The following is a 21,523-nucleotide window of genomic DNA, read 5'->3' as shown; positions in this document are numbered from 1 at the left end:
CTCAACCTTCAACACAATCAGGTGACACATAGGGAGGATCTAAATCAGGGGTTCTCTGACTATATTAGAGTCACATTGAATAGCTAAGACACTCACGTTTGTACTCCAGCTTCAGACATTTTGACTTAAGGGACCAGTGTGTGCATGTGCTTCCTGTTTTCCCTCAATAATCTATTCTCTAACCAGGGGTCTCCAAACATTTTAAATAGTACATTTCTTCCAGTTTAAAAAAAAAGGTTCAGAAAGAGTGATGTCAGCATCATTACATCAGCTTTGTCCCCTCTTATTTACTATGAATTGGACATTCATAACTAAATAAAATTGTCTCTGACATTACACCCGGACACCCAGGAGATTTCTACCCACTCATGCATCAGAGAGTAGATGGATGGGACCCGAAAGGGGGCTGAGAATCCAAAGCATTTGGTGAATTTTCCCCACTCCACTTGCCACAATGGGGATGGAGGGAGGAGTGAAACTGTAGAGTACAAAGCAGGACAGACACTCATTGGAGGTGAAGTCCAGCTGGGATTCTTTGAGAAGATAAACAAAATCACAAACCTTTAGCTAGACTAAGAAAAAAAAAGGATAGAAGACTCATAACTTGAGAAATAAAAAATGAGACATTACAACTGATACTACAGAAAGATTGTAAGAGACCATTATGAGCAATTATTGGACAGCAAATTACATAACCCAAAAGAAATGGATCAATTTCTAGAAAAAAACAAATCAAGACTGAACCAGGAATAGAAAATCTGACCCGATTAATAATGTAATAAGGAGATTAAATAAGTAATTGATATCCCTAATGATTATAAATGTGAAAAATCTCAACAAAATAATAGCAAACTGAATTCAAGAACACATAAAAAGGATTATAAGCCATGACCAAGTGGGATTTATCCTTGGGAAGCAAGATGGTTCAACATAGGCAAATTAACAAATGTCATAGATAATGATAAGATGAAAGAAAAATGACATGACCATTTCAATAGATGCAGAAAAAGCATTTCATAAAATACAACATTCTTTCATGATAAAAAAACATTGGCAGCTTTGGTATACAAGAAACATAACATAATAAGGGCCATGTATGACAAATCCACAGCTAACATTATACTCAATGGAGGAAAAGTGAAAACTTTCCTCTAAGATCAGAAAAAGACAAGGATGCCCACTTTCACCATTCCTACTCATTATAGTTCTCAAAGTTCTACCTAGAACAATCAGACAACACAAAAAATTATAAGACATTCACATCAGGAAAGAAGAAGTAAAGCTGATGTCATTTGCAGAGAATGGGATTCTGTTTATAAAAAATCTCAAAGGCTCACCCAAAAAACTGTTGGAAATAAAAATTTCAGTAAAGTTGGAGGATACAAAATCAACATACATCATTTACACTTTTATACACTAATGATGAAACATCTAAAAAAGAAATACATAAAATCATCGTATTCACAATAGTGTGAAAAACAATAAAATTCTTAAGAATAAATTTAACTCAGAAAGTGAAAGGTCTGTAGAATACAAATGACAAGAGGTTGCTAAAAGAAATCAAAGCAGATACAAACAAATGGAAAGACATCCTGTGTTCATAGATTGAAAAAATTTATATTGTTAAAATGGCCATAGTACCCAAAGCTATCTGTAAACTTAGTGCAATTCCCATCAAAATAACAAAAGCATTTTTCACAGAAAAAAATCTAAAATTTGTATGAAACTGAAGAAGACCTTGAATAGCTACAGCTATGGTCAGAAAAAGAACAAAGCTTGGAGTTACCACACTTCTGGATTTCAAACTACACTACAAGGCTACAGTAATAAAAACAGTATGGTACTGACACAAAAAGAGACTCATAGACCAGTAGAACAGAATAAAGAGCCAAGAATAATTTCCTGGTTACATGATCAACTAATATTCAACAAGGTAGCCAAGAGCACCCAGTGGAGAAGCGATAGTCTCTTCAACAGATTTGGACTCCTATCTTAGACCATTCATAAAAATTAACTCAAAATAATCAAAAGTTTAAACATTATACTGCTACTATAAAACTTATAAAAGGAAACATAGAGAAGAAATGTCTTGACATTAGTCTAGGCAATGATTTTTTTGGATAGGACACCCAAAGCACAATCGACAAAAACAAGATTCAACAAATGGGACTACATCAAACTTAAAAGCTTTTGCACAGCAAAAGAAACAATTTAGAAAATGAAAAGGCATTTTTCTTTCCTACAGAAAGGAAGTATTTTGCAAACCATCTAGCAGACAAGGAGCTAATATCTAAAATATACAAAGAACTTGAACAACTCACAACAACAAAAAAAATCTGATTAAGAAATGGGCAAAAGAACTAAATGGATATTTATCCAAAGAAGTCATTCAAATGGCCAGAAGGTATATGAAAAGATTTCAACACTGGTTATAATGGCTATAATCAGGAAGACAAGAGATAACAAGTGCTGGCAAGGATGTGGAAAAAAGGAAACCCTCACACACTGTTGGAGGGAATGTAAACTGGTCCCACCAATGTGAAAAATATGAAGTTTCCTCAAAAATAATAGATCTGGCATATGATCCAGCAATTCTACTTCTGGGTATATACCCCAAAGGAAATGAAAACAGAATTTTGAAGAAATATATGCATTCTCATGTTTATTACAGCATTGTTCACAGCTGCCAAGATATGGAAACAAACTGAGTGCCCATCAATGGATGAAAGGATATGGAAATTGTGGCACATATACACAATGGATATTATTCAGCTGTGAGAAAGGATATCCTGCATTTGCAACAACATGGATGGGCACTGTGCACATTATACCAGGTGAGGTAAGTCAGACAAATTTAAGTGCTATATGCTATCACTTATATATGGAAATCTAAAAAGCCAAGCTTGTAAAAACACAATAAAATGGTGGTTACCAAATCAAAGATCTGTACTTCTGAAACAAATAACGCAACATATTTTAAGAAAAAAGAAAAAGAAGAAGATAGCGGGAGAGGAAGAATGAAGGGGAGTAAGTCAGAGGGGGAGACGAATCAGGAGAGATGATGGACTCTGAAAAACAAACTGAGGGTTCTAGAGGGGAGGAGGGTAGGGGGATGGGTTAGCCTGGTGATGGGTATTAAAGAGGGCACATTCTGCATGGAGCACTGGGTGTTATGCACAAACAATGAATCATGGAACACTACACCAAAACAAATGATGTAATATATGGTGATTAACATAACAATAAAAATAAAAATAAATAAAAAAAAAGAACAAGAAAATCTTAAAAAAAAAAAATGGTGGTTACCAGGGGATGGGGATCAGGGAAGAGGAAAGATGTTGTTGAAGGGTACAATCTTACAACAGGTAGTAAATAAGCCCCAGAAATCTAATGCACAGCACAGTAAATATACTAACAATATTGTACTATAATCATCAAAGTTGATAAGACACTAGAACTTCATTATTCCAACTATTAAAAAGATTATGTAAGGTGATAGAGGTGTTATCATTACAATGGCATTCATATTACAATATAATGTAATATAAATATATGAAATTAACTTGTACACCTTAAATTTACACAATGTTATATGTCAAATATATTTCAATTAAAAAAAGCAGAACAAAAATAAGATTTGACACTAATATACAAACATTTATAAATTATAATGTACTATTGGAGTGATACATTATAAGAGCCAATAACTAAAAAAATGTTTGAGTATTGATATACAAATAAATGTAAGTGTTAACATTTTCTTTCTGCACCCCAGCTGATCTTAAATACCTTAATTTTATGAACACTGCCAAGGTAAATGTTCAAAAATGAAATGTGATCTTCATGTCACCCTACTGTTTAAAGCATAGCACTGGTTCTGCAGCCCTTATAAGAGAAAGCCCAGTCTTCAGTTCTACAAGCTTTCCAGCCTTAGATCTCTCCAGATCGATTTCTTCTGCCTAGAAGGACAATCGTCTGTTTGTCCACCTAATGCATCCTATTTATACTTCAAGACTTGGTTCAAACATCTCCTCAATGGCACCATTCCCGGAGTCTTCAGAGAGGGGATATTTATCTTACAAGCTCTTCTAACATGGAGTCCACATCCCTATCATGGTAATATATATGGTCTTTTTTTAAAAGCCTTTGTTTAAGTGTCCCTCACTAGACTAGAATCTACTTGGGCAGGGGGTGGTGGTGGCAGGAGGTTGGTCATACTGTTGCTTTGCTCACAGGGCCTGGCCAATAGGTGGTGTTCAATAATACTGAAAGACTAAATGAGTGAATTAATAAAACACTGTAATGAATTTTCAAACTACTCAGAAAAGCATTTATCTCCAGTCCCCCCGAAGAAATAAATTCTTAAGGTGACCCCATTGCAGTCTGGGATGAGAATCTACGGCACATTTATTTTAACTCAATGACTCATTATACAATTCCAAGCAGACTTTGCTAAATTCTCACTGGACCCACTAATTATATACTGTTCTGTAACCTCATACTACTCTTCTGACCACCAAAAGTCTTATTTAAAATGTTGTAACTATTGGCCACAGGGGACCAGACTAGGGTAGTACATAAGGTTGTCAGTAGGAAGCCAACTTTGTGGACCAGGTTCCTGAGGCAAAGCAGCATGGTTCCAAACTATGAAAAGCATCACATAGCACAACTTTTTCCTGTTGGGTCTCTAGTAATCTGCCTCTTGTTTTGTTGTTGTTGTTGTTTGTTTTGTTTTGTTTTTCCCTGTACATCAGTGGTATCATGACTATGATGTTGGAATACATGGTACAATCATGACTATGTGTTGGAATAACCTGAGACTTAAAAGAAATACAGTTGGGTTTTGGTTCAAGATGGTGACGTAGAATACTAAACTCACCTCCCATAGACACAACGAATTTGCAACTATATATGGAAGAATCCTCTGGTAAAAAATCTAAAATGTGGCTGAGCAACTTCTATCCATTGGGTGAACAAAAGAATGGCCACATCAAAGTGGGTAGGAGAGGCTGGGACACCATCTTGCTATAAACTTCATTCCTGGCTTAACTATCTACTATGAGTAAGGAACTCAAAACCTAAAGCTTCTGGTTGAGGACCAAAGGGTTTAAACCCCACATAGCATATTCATATTTTATGATCTGCACCTGAAGGTCAAGTCCCCCAAAACATCTAGCTTTGAAAATGAATGGGGCTTGTATCCATGACACCCACAACATTGTAGTAAACTGAGAAAAAGCTCTTAAAGGGCTTGCACACAGACTTAAATTCCCAGGGCCTAATGCAGAGACAGCCAATTGAAAGACACCCAGACTTTATGTAAAAGAGACTCATTTGTTAAACTTGAAGGATCAGTCTGAGGGGCATTCATCTAATTTAACACACATCTAGGGGCCTTTTTCAAAGAAGACATGTGGATGGCCAACAGATACATGAAAAGATGCATATCACTGATCATCAGGGAAATGCAAATCAAAACCACCCTCTGATATCACTTTAACAGCCATCAGAATAGCTAGTATCAAAAAAGACAAGAAATAAGTGTTGGCTAGGATGTGGAGAAAAGGGAACCTTAGTGCGCTGTTGGTGGGAGTGTAAATTGGTGGGGACCCTATTGAAAGAATAATGAAGTTTCTCAACAAACTAAAAATAGAAGTACTGCGTGATCCATAAGTCCATTTCTGGGTATTTATCCAAAGAAAACAAAAACACTAATTTGAAAAGATATATTCACCCCTGTGTTTATTGCAGCATTATTTATAGTAGCCAAGATATGAAAGCAACCCAAGTGTCCACTGATAGATGAATGGATAAGGAAGATGTAGTATATATACACCACAAAATATTATCAGCCATTTAAAACATGAAATCCTGCCATTTATGACAATATGGCTGGACGTAGAGGGTATTATGCTAAGTGAAGTCGGAGAAAGACATGATTTCATTTTTATGTGGAACATAAAAAATAAGCAACAACAACAAAATAGAAACAGACTCATACATACAGAGAACAAACTGGTGGTTGTCAGAGCAAGGGGGATGGGGAGAGGTGAAATAGGTGAAGGGGATTAAAAAGTACCAACTTTCAGTTATAAAATAAATTAGTGATGGAATGAAAAGTACAGCATAGGGAATATCCTCAATAACATTCTAATAACTTCATATGATGACAGACACTAACTACACTTACCATGGTGAGCATTTTGTAGTGTATGTATTTGTGGAGTCACTATGTTGTATACCTGAAACTAATGTAATATTACATGCCAACTATACTTCAATTAACAAAATTTAAAAAACAATGAAGCACATAGATACAGAGAACAGATTGATGGTTACCAAAGGCCGGGAGTGAGGGGTGGACAAAATGGTGAAGGGGGACAAAATATATAAATTTTCAGTAATAAAATAAATCAGTCATGGAAATATAATGTATAGCATAATGACTTTGTTAATGATATTGTATTTTTATTTAAAAGTTGCTTTGAGAGTGGATCTTAAAAGTTCTCATCACGAGAAAAGAATTTTTCTATGTAGGGTAACAGAGGTTAACTAAAATTTTTGTGGTGATTGTTCTGCAATATATACAAATATCAAATCATTATGTTGTACTCCTGAAACTAATATGATGTTATATGTCAATTATTACTGCAACAAAAGTAATTTAAAAAAATATTTTGGGTCCTGTTCTCGAGATTCCAATTAATTGGCCTGGATATGGCTTGAGCACTGCGATTTTTTTCAAAACACCTACTCTAGATCCAATCTTCCTTCTAGATTTATTTCCCTCTCCTTGCTTTGGTCTTGCCTGATTTGAATTTTCTGAGAAAAAAGGAAGACCCCATCAGTGTTCTGAGGCCCATCTGTGACTTCTGAGTTCGTTCACCTCTTGTTATTCCTGGTCTCAGAGCACTCTGATGTGGCTCCCTCAGTCCAACAAACAATCAAGACAATAGCACACTCTGTAATACATTGATTTTTCATTATTTAGAAGAGAACTTAAGTGGTTTTGATTACAGAGTCGGTAAGTTGGTGTTTTATTAAAAGATTTAGTTACTTTAGGAGAGAAAGAGCGAGAGAGTGGGGCAGAGGAGAGGCAGAGGGAAACTCAGGCACTCCACGCTGAGCACGGAGCCCTGCAGGCTCTATCATGACCCTGAGATAATTGACCTCAGCCGAAACCAAGAGTAGGATACTTAATGGATTGTGCCACCCAAGAATCCCTGTAAATTGGTGTTCTAAAGGTACTAAGAAATTGCTGTATGTTTTAGTGCTGTCTCAGTGTCAGTTTTCAGGCTTATAGAGTAAGGCATTAAGAATTTCCAGAGGTTAGAAAGAACAGAATGGCTAAAGAATTTTCCAGTTTTAATAAACTAAGAAACTGATGTTGGAAGAGACTCTAGAAAGATGGACATTTGTTGAAAGGAGAAATTACATATTTGGGTGAGATTGCATTTAAGAGAATTTATCCTTAACAAGGATGTAGTCACTTTATGGCATCATCCACTAGAAGTCTGTAGATCACTGGGAGACTGTGGCATCCAAGAACAGAGTTTAAATAGGCTTACTATTATATAGGACTCAGTTCCCTCCTGAACTGTAAGATAGAAAACTAAATTCATTTAAGACCTATTCTGTACCTCAAGGTTGTACTAAGGATACAATGACTCATGAGTGAACTTAGAGGTCAGGGAAGGTATGATGCTACTATTATAGTTATCGTCAATAAAAAACATATGACCTAGCTGCTTAAGGTCAGACCACATGGATCCAAAAGTTCATGGTTCCCATGGCAACATGATTTCTTATTACAATTACTGCCTTGCTTTCTCTTCCCTGGGTTGGCAGTGAAAGACAAGGGTGGTTGCCCCTAAAAGATTCATAGGAGCAGAGCAGATTAGAGGATCCCAGAATCAGAATTCTCAAGTTAAGCAACCCTGGGTTTGTGCAGACTCAGCAGGAATCCAAAGCATTGCCAAGAAAATCCAAGGAGGTAGACTTCTCTGGATGAGTTATAATGATGGTCCGTTCACCTCAGTTAACGTGTCTCCACGAGTGATATCAAGGCATATGAGGCAGTATGGTCAATGTGCCTAAATTCTTATCCTTGTTGCGACAGAAATGTTCACACGGAGTCCAAACTCTGTCAGCCATGATGGATCTACCTTCCTTGATTTATCGAGATCTTTTAGGAAATAATTATATATCCTGCCTACATCCAGTCAGTTCCTTCAGTATAGTCTTTGTGATGTGAAGGAGTATCCTTTTCCATTTATTTGTCTTTAATTTACCTCTTTCTACTTCAACAGATTATTCCCTTGAAGGGATTGGTTAAGCCAGTCTTTATCAGATGAGTATGCTTCAAATTATAGACAGAATGTATTTTGTCAGTCTTCATATTCCTAAAACAGAACCAACTATCTACTCATACAACTCTGTGCCCCTCCTCCACTCTTCAAATTGCACTTGTTTTGATGTTTTCCAGCCGTTTAATTTATATATTCATGATATTTGATATTTCTGATATACAGACCACATGTTAAGCTTCACAACAGAAAAGATACATATTTTATGACTCCCTAATGTCACTGTGGGTGTTTAATAAGTATTTGTCAGATGGATAACCAAAACAAAACAAGTCATTACAATGGCAAAATGAGAGGCCAATTTCACAGATTGGAAAAATGGCCAAGTGTTAACATATTTTATAGTTGTCAGAAATCCTCATGGGGTCTCTGTGGAGACCTGGACAAGGGGAAAGATGGGTCTGGAATTTAGTAATACATGCACATAATATCATGACAGTTGTTTGAAGACTAAAAGAGAGTAAGTATCTATTATTTGAGTTAGGAAGAAATATTAATGCAAATTAGGAACATTTCAAAATGGAATCCTTACAAACCGTTTATAAAAAAATTAATCACTTCAATTTTTTTATCTGCAGTCTTTGTTTCTCTGACTACATTTTTGGCAAATTTCAGAATTTCTGTACTTTCTGCCCTTTCAGAGCTTATAAAAATAGTTCAAATATCCTTTCATCTATAATTTCAAGGCAATACAAATCCCTTCCCCTCCATAAATTTATGTGTTCTTATTTCTACTTGAGTGACTTCTATTTTAGGAAAACTATAATTATTTCTATTTTTTTCTCATTTAATATTAAACAATTTTAACTTTAAAGTTTAAGTTTTAATATTATACATATATCTAGATTATTACCATATTATAAATTTGTTGCTTAGATAAAATACAAATCTAAAACATTCCTATATATTGTTACAGGTATATACGTCTGTAGTAAATGTTAAAAACATGCATTGAAAGAATAGTATCACCTATAGGATAATGTTCAGCTCCAGGGACAATTCTTTACATTTCCAAATACTTGCCACCATCTAAGCCAGCATTCTAAAACTAGTGCTGTGTAAAGCCAGAGAGTGTTTCTTAAAAATGTAGATTCCTGGGCTTCAACTTCAGAAACTAATGCAACAGGACTGTGTTGGGTTGACAATTGTGCACTTGAGCAAGAACCTCAGATTTAGCTGCAGATGATTAAAGAACCACCCTACAACCCCCATACAGAAAATGCACAGCTATGGGGGGGAAGGGGATAGAGGAGCCTGCAGCTCCAGGGAGAGGGCAGGGCTAGAACAAGATTTGGTTGTCACTGTTGGGGGGAATGCAAACTGGTACAGCCACTGTGGAAAAAGTGTGGAGGTCCCCCAAAAAGTTAAATTGGAACTACCCTACCAATCAGTAATTGCACCCAAAAAAATACAAAAACACCAAATCAAAGGGGTATATGCACCCTTACATTTATGGCAGTATTTACAATAGCCAAATTATGGAAGCGTCCACTGATAAATGAATGGATAAAGAAGATGTGGTGTGCACGTACGTATGCATATGTATTATGTACATACACACAGTGGAATATTATTCAGCCATAAAAAGAATGAAATCTTGTCATTGCAATGACATGGATGGAGCTAGACGGTAAAAATGCTAAGTGAAATAAGTCTGTCAGAGAATGATAAATACTATATGACTTCACTCATATGTGGAATTTAAGAAACAAAACAAATGAGCAAAGGAAAAAAGAGATAAGCCAAGAAACAGTCTTAACTATAGAGAACAAACTGATGGTTACCAGAGGGAAGGTGGGGTGGGGGGTGGAGGAAGGACGATACAGGTGATGGGACTAAGGAATGCACTTGCCATGGTGAGCCTGGGTGATGTATTTAAGTGTTGAATTACTACATTGTATACCTAAAACTAATATAACACTGTAGGTTAATTATACTGGAATTAAAATTAAGAAAATGATTGGGTTGTCATGGTCGGTGGCAGCAGTTCTGAGCATGGAAGTGGATGGGAGAAAAATGAAGAGTGGTGGGCCCAGTAAAGAATGCCAAAGAGCAAGAAGCAGAAAAAGGAGGGATTTTCCAAGCAAACAGAAGGTATGGCTGCAGAGGGAGGAGGAAAACAGAGGGCATCATAAGGTGGAAGCCAAAAGGCCAAGTTCTATAAGAAGGGCATAACCAAAGGGCCAAATAGAACAGAGAATGAGGAAAGGGAAATGCTCATTGTCTGGAGAGTCTATCTCAGGGACTCTATTTGTTCCTGGAAGGTAGGGGATGGTATTATCAGCAGCTGACACATCGTAAACACTCAGTAAGTGCTTGGTGAACTAAAGTGGACCAACAACGGTGACTGCCATACAAGGATTTTAAAGAGCTCAGCTACAAGTCAGTTCCTTCAAGTACCCTCACTAGGATGTAACTATCCACAATGGAGAATTAATTGTAACCAGACTGATAGAACAGTTATTTTCCACCATTTACTGAAATGTGGACATGATGTTTATAAACAGTGCTCAACCTCTGTGTCTATGTAAGGGAATTCTGGACAATGGAGTTTTATTAGTAATTAAAAAAAAAAAAGCAAAGATCTTTAAAATCTTTACACTGAGGTTGTGAGAGTAGGTTATTTCCATACAAATGATCTGTCATGATCATTTGTAGAAGTGTGTTCAGTCACAAGAAGAACAAACCACATTAAAGGAAGTAAATGACTCTCCAAGAATGTACAAGTGTTGGTTGCTATGACAACTGCTGGGTTATATTACATAGAGAGCAAAAAAAAAAAAAAAAATCAATTAGAAACCACTGGAAGAACTTGCACTGGAGCATAAAACATTTCTGCCTCACAATTTCAGGAACTTTACTACAGCTATGCATTGCACGAACAGGGTTCATGTTGGTGCCAGTCAGAGGCTTAGTTCTAAGAAAGGTCACCTTCTGGATGCATTCCCATCATTCTAATGTTTCTCCCATAACCTGCTCTTCTGAACACCCAAGTAATTTATTAAAGTAGTGAAGAATTCATGCAGTTACCTCTTTTCTGCTGATGACATTAAACAGTGTTTGCCTTCAGTCCATTTTTGTTTGAACCGAACAATTTTCACATTTATACAGAGAGAGACGATCTCGATCTGTGGAGCAGTTCCCCCACTACTCCCAATGTGGCATATGTCTGACTTGTGAAGAAAATACAGGGAATGAAGAGATGGTTTCAGGAACCCACTGTGCCAACCCTCTCCTACGTTTCTTTTCTCTTTGGAGATCGACTATTCTCCGATCCTAAAGTCTTGACCTGCTAAGAGGATTAAGGAGAATTGCCAAGTTTTTTGGAATTTTCAATAAAAACGTTGTTAAAGTGATAGAATGGGATAGCCCCTATGAACTAAATGCTAAAGGTTCAAGAGCAACCACAAAGACCAGACATCAGCTATGTGACTTTCTCATGGGCAGCTCCACAAACGTTTGGTGGAAGCATTCTTGTGGTCATGGGGTGACAGCCCTTAGTCATTAATGAGCACATTGATCTCACGAAGAAATGTTCAAGCTCTCGGAATGGACTGTGCATAGTTCTTTTAGGAGATTACCACCTGATAGAGTGACCCAACTGGGACCCATTGAGAGGGTCTCTGCTTCTCCAGTATGCGCTGCCCAGTACCAGCAGATTGATCTCAAAGCAGCCCTTCATAGCAATGCTTTTCAAAGTGTAGGCTGAGGCCCATCACTAGGCCCTAAGATCAATAGTGGGTGAGACCGCTATTAAAAGACAGAGGGAGAAAGAGAATTGAATAGAAAAATATCAGAATGAATCTCATCTAGTAAGGGTAAATATACTTTGTGAAACTTCTATTTCTTTCTCTCTCTGTACATATGTGTGCACTGTGTTGCTAGATTGAACATATTTCTTACTGTAGAACTAGCCAAAAAGGCTGGAGAGCCAGACTCTGCCCTGCTAAGAATACCTCGATGTTCTCTGTTGTGTAAGGAGGAAGGAGAGGCGGAGGGGGAGGGGCAGAAGAGGAGCCAGAATAAAAAGAAAAGAATGCCACCTCTTTTGCTCTAGGGCTTCAGTTGTTCCCCAAATCTGCTCTCATCTGCTCTCTACTTCAGTAATATTACACTAGGTTCCAACTTTTCTACTCACTCTCCTCTCAATGTCCTTGCTCCTTTGTGCCCTTTAATCATAAAGCTTCTCCTCTTTGTGGTTTTCAAATTCTATTCTCCTTTAGGGTCCGTTCAGGCCTTATCTTGGCATTTAACCCCTATGATCTCTATGTCCTCTCATCACTCACCTCTTTCCAGCTGTTCTGCTCAATTCCACACATTTTCTCTCCAGGTATCCTGTCTTCTTTGAGCTTTACCTGCTTCCTGTCCCACTCTGCTCTCACACCTCCTGGTACCTCTCTTCCAGTCTGCCCCCTTCCCTCTGTTGCTTTCCTCTTAAACATCTACCTCTGAGCTAATTATCCTGTTTTTGTTGTCTGCTTGTTTCCGCTTTTTTCTGTGGATCTCTAGATTTCTCACTTGACTGAAAGCAACTTGAGCCCAGGGACAGTGAATCATACATTTTTGTATGCCCCGTGATATCTGGCACAGTACTGGGCATATCATAGGTGCCCAGAACCAGGATCTATAATGTGACCTATTCTGTGCTATTAAACTTTTCCAGTAGAAACCTGACAACAACAATCACACATGATAATAAAATGCTCACTCAATGCAAACAAAATGTTGTATATGGAGAAAAAAAAAGCAACTAAAAAATAGCAGGCAAGGCTTAGCCTGTGTTTCTCAGGACATGAGAATTTGAATACCTTGTACTAGATTAACATTCTGGTTATTTTGTTTTTGTAATTATGCTTGGATTCTGATAGAGCCACAAAAGTGAGAGGAAATCCATTTACTACTTACCGAGGATATGCTGGCTTCTGCAAGGTTGAAAGTCTTTTCATTAAGCCCATCCTAGCAATTAGCTGTGACTCTGTGCAGTGTTACAAATAATGACCAAGCTCTGTTTTTTGTTCACTTATCACTTACCAAGCTGTTCTCCTAAATGTTGGCCTCTCTCTGTTGAGATGACCCGCTCGTCTTCCATGTCACATTTGTTCCCAACCAGGATAACCTGGGCATTATCCCAAGAGTATGTTTTGATTTGAGTTGACCTAGAAGAAGACAATAGGCAAAAAATGATCAGAGGAGAACACAACATAAAATGAAGGAGAAGGAGTATGATCCACAGATGATGATAATAGCAAAAAGTGAAGCCCAAATGCCTGAAGTTTAGAATTAGTCCAGTGCAATCTCACCCTTCAGATACTCAGAGACTATTTATTTGTACTAAGAATTCTTTTTTATTTGGTGATATTAATATGACTACTGTTTTTTTCCTTTCTCCATTTTATACCTTATATAGTACCTTTATAGCTGGAATGGCCAACCATCCTGATTTGCTCATGACATTCCCAGTTTTTGAAGTAAAAATCCCATGTTCATAGAAACTCCTCAGTTTTAGGAAACCCAATTGTTCACTTTACAGCCCACCACAAAAAAAGCATCATTTTCCCTTGTTACAATAACAACTTAAAGAGCTAGGACAATTAGGGCCTAGGAGATATGGGGATAATGATAATATTTAAGAATGAATCATAAGAACTAATATACTCATGCTTTATATCAAGAGAAAAATGCCAGGTTCATATCAAAATTACAATATAATGGGCTGTGGGCTTAAGTTACTGTCAGCAGGGCGTCTAGAATTCCAGATAACCTTCTAGTATGGATCATGACTCACACAGTCAACTTCTGATTTTGAAACTGAGATAGAATTTTTATGGTTCATATTTATAGGTATAGTCCTAAATAATTTATATAGGTTACATTAATTTAATGCTCAGAATCAGAGGAGTATTGTTTATCATCCCCATTTTACCATTGAGAAAAATGAAGCATAAAGAAGTTAAGTAATCATTCCAAGAACAGCCCACTAGTAGAGTGGCAGATTAGGAAATTAAACCCAGGGAGTACAGCTCTCAAACCTATGCTCTTACTACTTATTACAAGTTTGAGAAGTGAAATTCTTGTGCATTTGTTGTCATTTTAGAGAAAAAGCTGAAAGGAAGCCATGTTCTTTAATCTGCCCTCTATATTGGTCATGTTTTTATTTGAGAACAGCAATCTAGGATAGTAGGGAAAGATATATCACTCCATGGGTGGTCAAGAGCAGGATATAAAATGTTGAAAAACCAGATCAAAGTTAAAGAAAGGGATTTGTAAAATGTCAAAAAGAGAAGCTTAGAAATGTTTCTACTAGCAATTGTCAAGTTTTTCAAGATTATTAGATAGAAAATAGTGACACTCTGCTCTCAGCTTCAAGAGAGAATAAAAGCAAATAGCTTTAAACTATAACAGGAGATCTTTCAGTCAGATGTGAACACTGTCTCTTCCTTCTGAGAAGAAAGGATAGAGCTATGAGGCAGATAGTGTTTTATTTCAGAGCATTCCCCTGAAACAAGTTCAAGTTTTCAAATGAGACTAAAATAGCTGGAGAAATATACTCTATGTCCCATGTGAACATCTCCAAGGCATGGTATATTTTATCAGAAAAATCTGGAGACACGATCTTTCTAATTCTGATACCTAAGTTAATAATATATTCCTCTAGCAACAGGAGAGTCATCATGTATCATAAATTGGGAAAATAAAAACAAACACTGAAAACTCTAATTTTCTCTCACCTCATCTTATGTGTGTGGTCTATGAAAAATGATACATGCATAGTGAAATTAAGGTGTAAAATGCATGTTACACATGAATACACCTTAAATCTCAAGAGCTAGCATAGTTTTAAAGAAATTCCAAAGGTTCTTTCAAAGGAACTCAAATCTAATTGGATTTCTTCAGGAAATTTTTAAAATTATCCCTCTGCTCCTATAGGTCTTATTAACCAAGGTCTGGCCTATGTCTGGAAAGGCTCTAGGCAGAGAGCCCTTATGTTAACAGACAAAGCTACCCTGGCACACAGCTAGAAATCAAATCACCGGAAAGAGGTTACTGAGAGGGTAGTCACAGGAGAGTGTTGTTATGTAAGGAAGGGGTTGAGGCTATGACATAAAGGACATGGCTTTCTAAGTTTACAGAGGACAAATGCTTGCTTGAAGCAATTTAGCACTCTTTGGAGCTAGGCAAACATCCTCTGCAACCCTGTTTGTATAAACTTAACCATGGTATACCTTTGTGAAGGTGAAGAAGGAACAACTTGGCTAGCTTATTTGTACTCTTAAGCCAAGTTGATGGAATGCTTGCTTCTACCACTCAGCATGTGCAAGTAACTCATTTCTGATCTAATTTTTTAAAGATTTATTTATTTTTGGGGGGGAGGGGCAGAGAGAGACAGAATTTCAAGCAGACTCCCCAGTCAGCTTGGAGCCTGAGGTAGGGCTCGATCCCATGATCCCAAACCATGACCTGAGAAGAAACCAAGAGTCAGATGCTCAACCAACTGAGCCACCCAGGTACCCTTCATTTCTGCTGATTTAATAACCCATGGGGTCTTAGGCTACTGTGACGAGTTACACATTTATGCATATACAACATTCCCCATTTCCTAACAATGTGTAAAAATATATAAATATATAGCCATGATTGTATCAAAACCATTCCCCTTCCATTTGTTTTTAAGAAATATTTTAATGTGACCTCCTCAATGTCCTAAATTGCCAAGGAAATGTTATTTTTTTATTATTACTAGGGAATTACTAAAAACTCTTACCTTGAAAGCTTAAATAGCTAATGGAGACCATTTTCTTTTTTCAATTGATTAAAATTATGGTCTGGGGCATTTGTGCTGAGGTGAACAGAAGACTAATTTGCCATCAAATTTGGTTAACCTCATTTTTGGAATCAGGGGTGCAAATGCCCAGTGTTTTGCTTTGGTTTGACTACTGCAGACTTGTCGATGATGTCTACCACCAACAGAGTAGCTTTAGGCAAAGTCCAATCACCAGCTAGAGGGGATCAGAATCATGCTGGTTGACTTATGAATTACTACATATCACAGAGTCCAAGATGCTATGAATGAGAGGAAAATTATTTTATGAATGGCCAAGAACAAAAATAAACAGCAATGAAATTATTACACAATGCTTTCACATTAGTCCTACTAGCCACACTGATCAGTCAGGTCAGCTTTTTATTGTTTTGAAATTTTGTTCATGAATTCTGAGGGGTTTAGCAATTTTTCCTAACAGAAAACAGTACATAAACATCATTCTATGACTATCTCAGTAATAAAAGTTGATACAGCCAACTGCTTGTGGGTATCTTTCCTTTTTAAATCCTGTAGATTGTTGCTTTGCAAGAAAATATGAAATGATGGTTATTATTCCAACAGGAGCATTCACGTTAAATTTATAACCCTTCCTGCTACTCAAATGACCCAGATTTGCACTTATATCATCTAGACATAATATGAATTGAGGTCAGAAAAAAGTTGGGTTGTTAATCCAATTCTCTTATCCTCCAGCTCAGAATCTTAGCAATTTATTCAGCCAGTTAAAACAAAAGCTCTAATACTAAGTAAGTATGGGGAGGTCATTCTGCATTCTTAGCCTCTGTATCTTCATCTGTAAAATGAGGCTAGCAGATTTTGTACAGACTCTCTGGGCTTTTGCAGGACTCAGGTGGTTTTAGGTGGGTAGGGTCACACTCTACGTTCAAAGTTGTAAACAACTCTTTACAAATACATTATTAGTCCCATTTTAGGCAATCAGCTGTTCCTCTTCCCAAATCCAGCTCAACTCATCCTTTCTAATTCTTATATTCTAAATAATAATTGGAAGTTTTTTCACTAAAGAATATCAAATTTTGTTTCCAGTTCCTATCTTGAGGTTGAGGTCCTACATGGGCAAATTTCTAACTGGAGTAGAATGGCCTACTCTGGTATGTCTGTTAGGGATAGGACACATGTTTGTGAAGTAAATCCTCCTTAATGTGGAATTTCTACATATTTACTTTCTTGGTCATTTGCTATATTTTGTAATTTTTTTTCATTTGGGGAACAGGTTTTTAATCACCTTATTAGGGACTGTCTTATTTCTTTGCTGGTTAGAGACACATTTAAAGAAAGTGGCTGTCATGAAATAATATACATGTGAAAAGATTATTTCTGAATCACTGCTAGAGATCCTTTGGGATTTACAGTTAATCCCAACAAGATTAATGGAATCAGAAGCAATATGTTGGTCACCATGGTTACTCTATAAATGGTAATTAACTCAGACCTTACCAGTATCAAATCATATTTATTTAAAAATCTGTTATTACCTAAAACAAAAACAAAAACAAAAAAACCACAACCCACATATATTTATATTTTTACCTATATAGAGAGAAGGTTTTTGTTTTCTGTTTTTGTTTTATATTATGAGGCAGAAGAAGATGAAGAGTCTTTCATGTTTTATGTGTATATGACTGAACTCTGCACAGAATCATTTGATTGGAGAGCTATAAACAAAACAATCAAATTCCTACATCATTACTCCTTCTTCCCTGTTTTGGGTATATAAGTAATTTCCTATGAGTTCAACCTGCTCTCACAGAGATTAGACTTTAGTTAGTCACAGTGTTCTGGAAAACAGTATAAAATATGTATCAGTGACCCAAAAATGCAATTGTCTCCCAGGGTCTGATTTGGGCTATATGTGGGAAGAATGGGGTATCAGAGAGGATAAGACTTGCTCTTCCTCACCCAGTGAAGCTTGAACAAATCTTAACAGCAGTCCCATTCTTAATTCTGGAAGTTCCTATGGCTCCATGGGCATCCATTCCCTTATTCTCATCAAAGTTTAGGAGTCACATAGCTCTACACCTTCTCAGCCAACTTCCAAGCCTACTACTGCTCATCATATAGGGATGCCTTTCTGTTACTTTCTCACTAATTTAATCATTTATTTACTCAATTCTTCTCAACCCATGGAGAGTTTTAAAAATTATTCCAAAGGAGAACAATTAAATCATAACCTCTAGGGACTTCATCATAGGAATAAAAAAAATCTCTCCAGGTACTTTGTATGTAGAACTGAGGCTCAACATTACTGGGATAACTCTCTCCCTAGCCCTTTCCTTTTTAGGTTTTAAATAATCTATTTCAAATAAATGAATACACAAACAAATAATCTGTTTCCTTATTTCCCATCTAACACCCAAAGTATTTGCAAATGGTTTACAAAGATACATATGAAATAAACTTTAAAACGAGAGAGTAATGATAAGAGAAATGTTACATAATAAAATATAATGGTTTATATATGCTATAAAGGCTAATAGGTGGTTTTAGGAAGTTGAGGGACTAGGCTTTTTCAACGTTACATAACTCACTTAATGAAGGAATTTAAAAAAAGAGACTTTGAAAAAGTATCCTCATATAAATGCTCCCCACTATGTGATCTATTTTTTTAATTTTATTATGTTATGTTAATCACCATACATTACATCATTAGTTTTTGATGTAGTGTTCCATAATTCATTGTCTGCATATAACACTCAGTGCTCCATTCAATATGTGCCCTATTTAATACCCATGGGAAAACCCAAAAGACTCCACCCCAAAACTGCTAGAACTCCTACAGGAATTCAGGAAAGTGGGATATAAAATCAAGGCACAGAAATCAGTGGCATTCCTATACACCAACAACAAGACAGAAGAAAGAGAAATTAAGGAATCGATCCCATTTACAATTGCACCCAAAACTGTAAGATACCTAGGAATAAAACTAACCAAAGAGGCAAAGAATCTGTACTCAGAAAACTATAAAATACTCATGAAAGAAATATAAGGAAGACACAAAAAATGGAAAAACGTTCCATGCTCATGGATTGGAAGAACAAATATTGTGAAGATGTCAATGCTACCTAGAGCAATCTACACATTCAATCCAATCCCCATCAAAATACCATCCACTTTTTTCAAAGAAATGGAACAAATAATCTGAAAATTTGTATGGAACCAGAAAAGACACTGAATAGCCAGAGGAATGTTGAAAAAGAAAAGCAAAGCTGGCGGCATCACAATTCCGGACTTCCAGCTCTATTACAAAGCTGTTATCACCAAGACAGTAGGGTACTGGCACAAAAACAGACACATCGATCAATGGAACAGAATAGAGAACCCAGAAATGGACCCTCAACTCTATGGTCAACTAATCTTTGACAAAACAGTAAACAATGTCCAATGGAAAAAAGTCTCTTCAACAAAGGGTGTTGGGAAAATTGGACAGCCACATGCAGAAGAATGAAACTGGACTATTTCCTTACACCACACACAAAAATAGACTCAAAGTGGATGAAAGACCTAAATATGTGATCTATTTTGTTATTTAAAGGTAGAGGTTTACCTTGTTTGGTAAAATTACTACCTTCCCACTAAAGATTCTAATGATACCAAAAGCTGTAACAATAAAAATTACCAGAAATATCACTATCTCCAGATGATCACTACTAACATTTTGGTGAAAATCCTATAGTGGATTGTAGTATTACCTCACTAAGTCACCACCATTTCCCCCTGTAGATTGATTGTATTTTCCTACCTTACTAGCTTTGGACTGGGTCAAGTGAGTTGCCTTAGCCAATGGAATGTGAGATGTGACATGAGTCACTGGTGAGCAATAGCCAACAGAGGAATTGTGAAGTTCTGTCAGTCCTCTTGTATTCCTTTTTTATTTTTTTAAGATTTTATTTATTTATTTGCAAGAGAGAGAATCAGAGAGAGAGAGAGCAAGAGAGGGTTGGAGGAAGAAGCAGACTCCCCGCTGAGCAGGGAGCTCAATGCAGGACTCGATCCAGGACTTCAGGATCATGACCTGAGCCGAAGGCAGTGGCTTAACCAATGAGCCACCCAGGCACCCCAGTCCTCTTGTATTCTTGCTCTTCATCATGGAAAGAGCCATCCCAGAATGGGGCTGTTCTGTCAGCCTGTCCTGGAAATGACAAGCCAGGAGCCCAGCTGAGTTCTACAGAGACCACCAAATCCCAGCCAAAACTAGATAAGCTATATTTAACATAACACACTTACTGTTGCGTGACTTAACATTTTATTTTGGTGTCTTTCTATCTTCCTTTCTACCCGTTGTTGCATAGCCTTATTAATTTCTTTGAATTTCCCCATATAGACTGCCTTTTTCAACAAACAGGAGCTATTACTATGTGGGTCTAGGTTTTTTAAGGCCTAAAACTAATAAAAATTTGAGGGCCCAATTTAAGACATGCAAAATACAAATATAGAATTAAGTACAAGGCAATATGTAGCAGATGATGTTGGTGCTGTGCCCATAGTGTGTTACTTCTGCGCTTGCTAACTGACTTCCCACTGCCAAAATCTACAGCTCCTTGCTTTAAAGTCTTCTTTTTTAAAAAATTTTATTTTATTATGTTATGTTAATCACCATACATTACATCATTAGTTTTTGATGTAGTGTTCCATGATTGTTTGCTTATAACACCCAGTGCTCCATGCAGAACGTGCCCTTTTTAATACCCATCACCAAGCTAACACATCCCCCCAACCCCCTCCCCTCTAGAACCCTCAGTTTGTTTTTCAGAGTCATTAGTCTCTCATGGTTCGTGTCCCCATCCGATTTCCACCCCCTTCATTTTTCCCTTCCTGCTATCTTTTTTTTTTTAACCTATAATGTATTATTTCTTTCAGAGGTACAGATCTGTGATTCAACAGTCTTACACAATTCACAGCACTCACCATAACACATACCCTCCCCAATGTCTATCACCCAGCCACCCTATCCCTCACCCCACCACCACTCCAGCAACACTCAATTTGTTTTCTGAGATTAAGAATTCCTCATATCAGTGAGGTCATATGATATATGTCTTTCTCTGATTGACTTATTTCGCTCAGCATAACACCCTCCAGTTCCATCCATGTCATTGTAAATGGCAAGATTTTGTTCCTTTTGATGGCTGCATAATATTCCATTGTATATATATACCACTTCATCTTTATCCATTCATCTGTCGATGGACATCTTGGCTCTTTCCACAGTTTGGCTATTGTGGACATTGCTGCTATAAACATCGGGGTGCATGTAACCCTTCGGATCCCTACATTTGTATCTTTGTGGTAAAGAACCAGTAGTGCAATTCCTGGATCG

The 21,523-nt window shown here is 36.9% G+C and overlaps 1 protein-coding gene across 2 annotated transcripts in view; it reads right to left on the bottom strand.

The window, feature by feature from the left end:
• RAB3C (RAB3C, member RAS oncogene family) overlaps positions 1–21,523 on the bottom strand; it is a 269,954-nt gene that overhangs the window by 31,285 nt on the left and 217,146 nt on the right. For both annotated transcript variants that reach the window (XM_088023640.1, XM_028119104.2), the window contains one exon: positions 13,398–13,522. In XM_088023640.1, the coding sequence (XP_087879766.1) occupies positions 13,398–13,522 (125 nt within the window). The remainder of the gene's footprint in view (positions 1–13,397; positions 13,523–21,523) is intronic.

Source organism: Eumetopias jubatus, unplaced genomic scaffold, assembly GCF_037043125.1.
Source record: "Eumetopias jubatus isolate StellerSeaLion01/CBP00866 unplaced genomic scaffold, mEumJub1_p1.0 scaffold_5, whole genome shotgun sequence".
Lineage (NCBI taxonomy): Eukaryota > Metazoa > Chordata > Mammalia > Carnivora > Otariidae > Eumetopias > Eumetopias jubatus.
The sequence above is the reverse complement of the archived record's forward strand: the minus strand, read 5'-3'. Positions and strand labels throughout refer to the sequence as shown.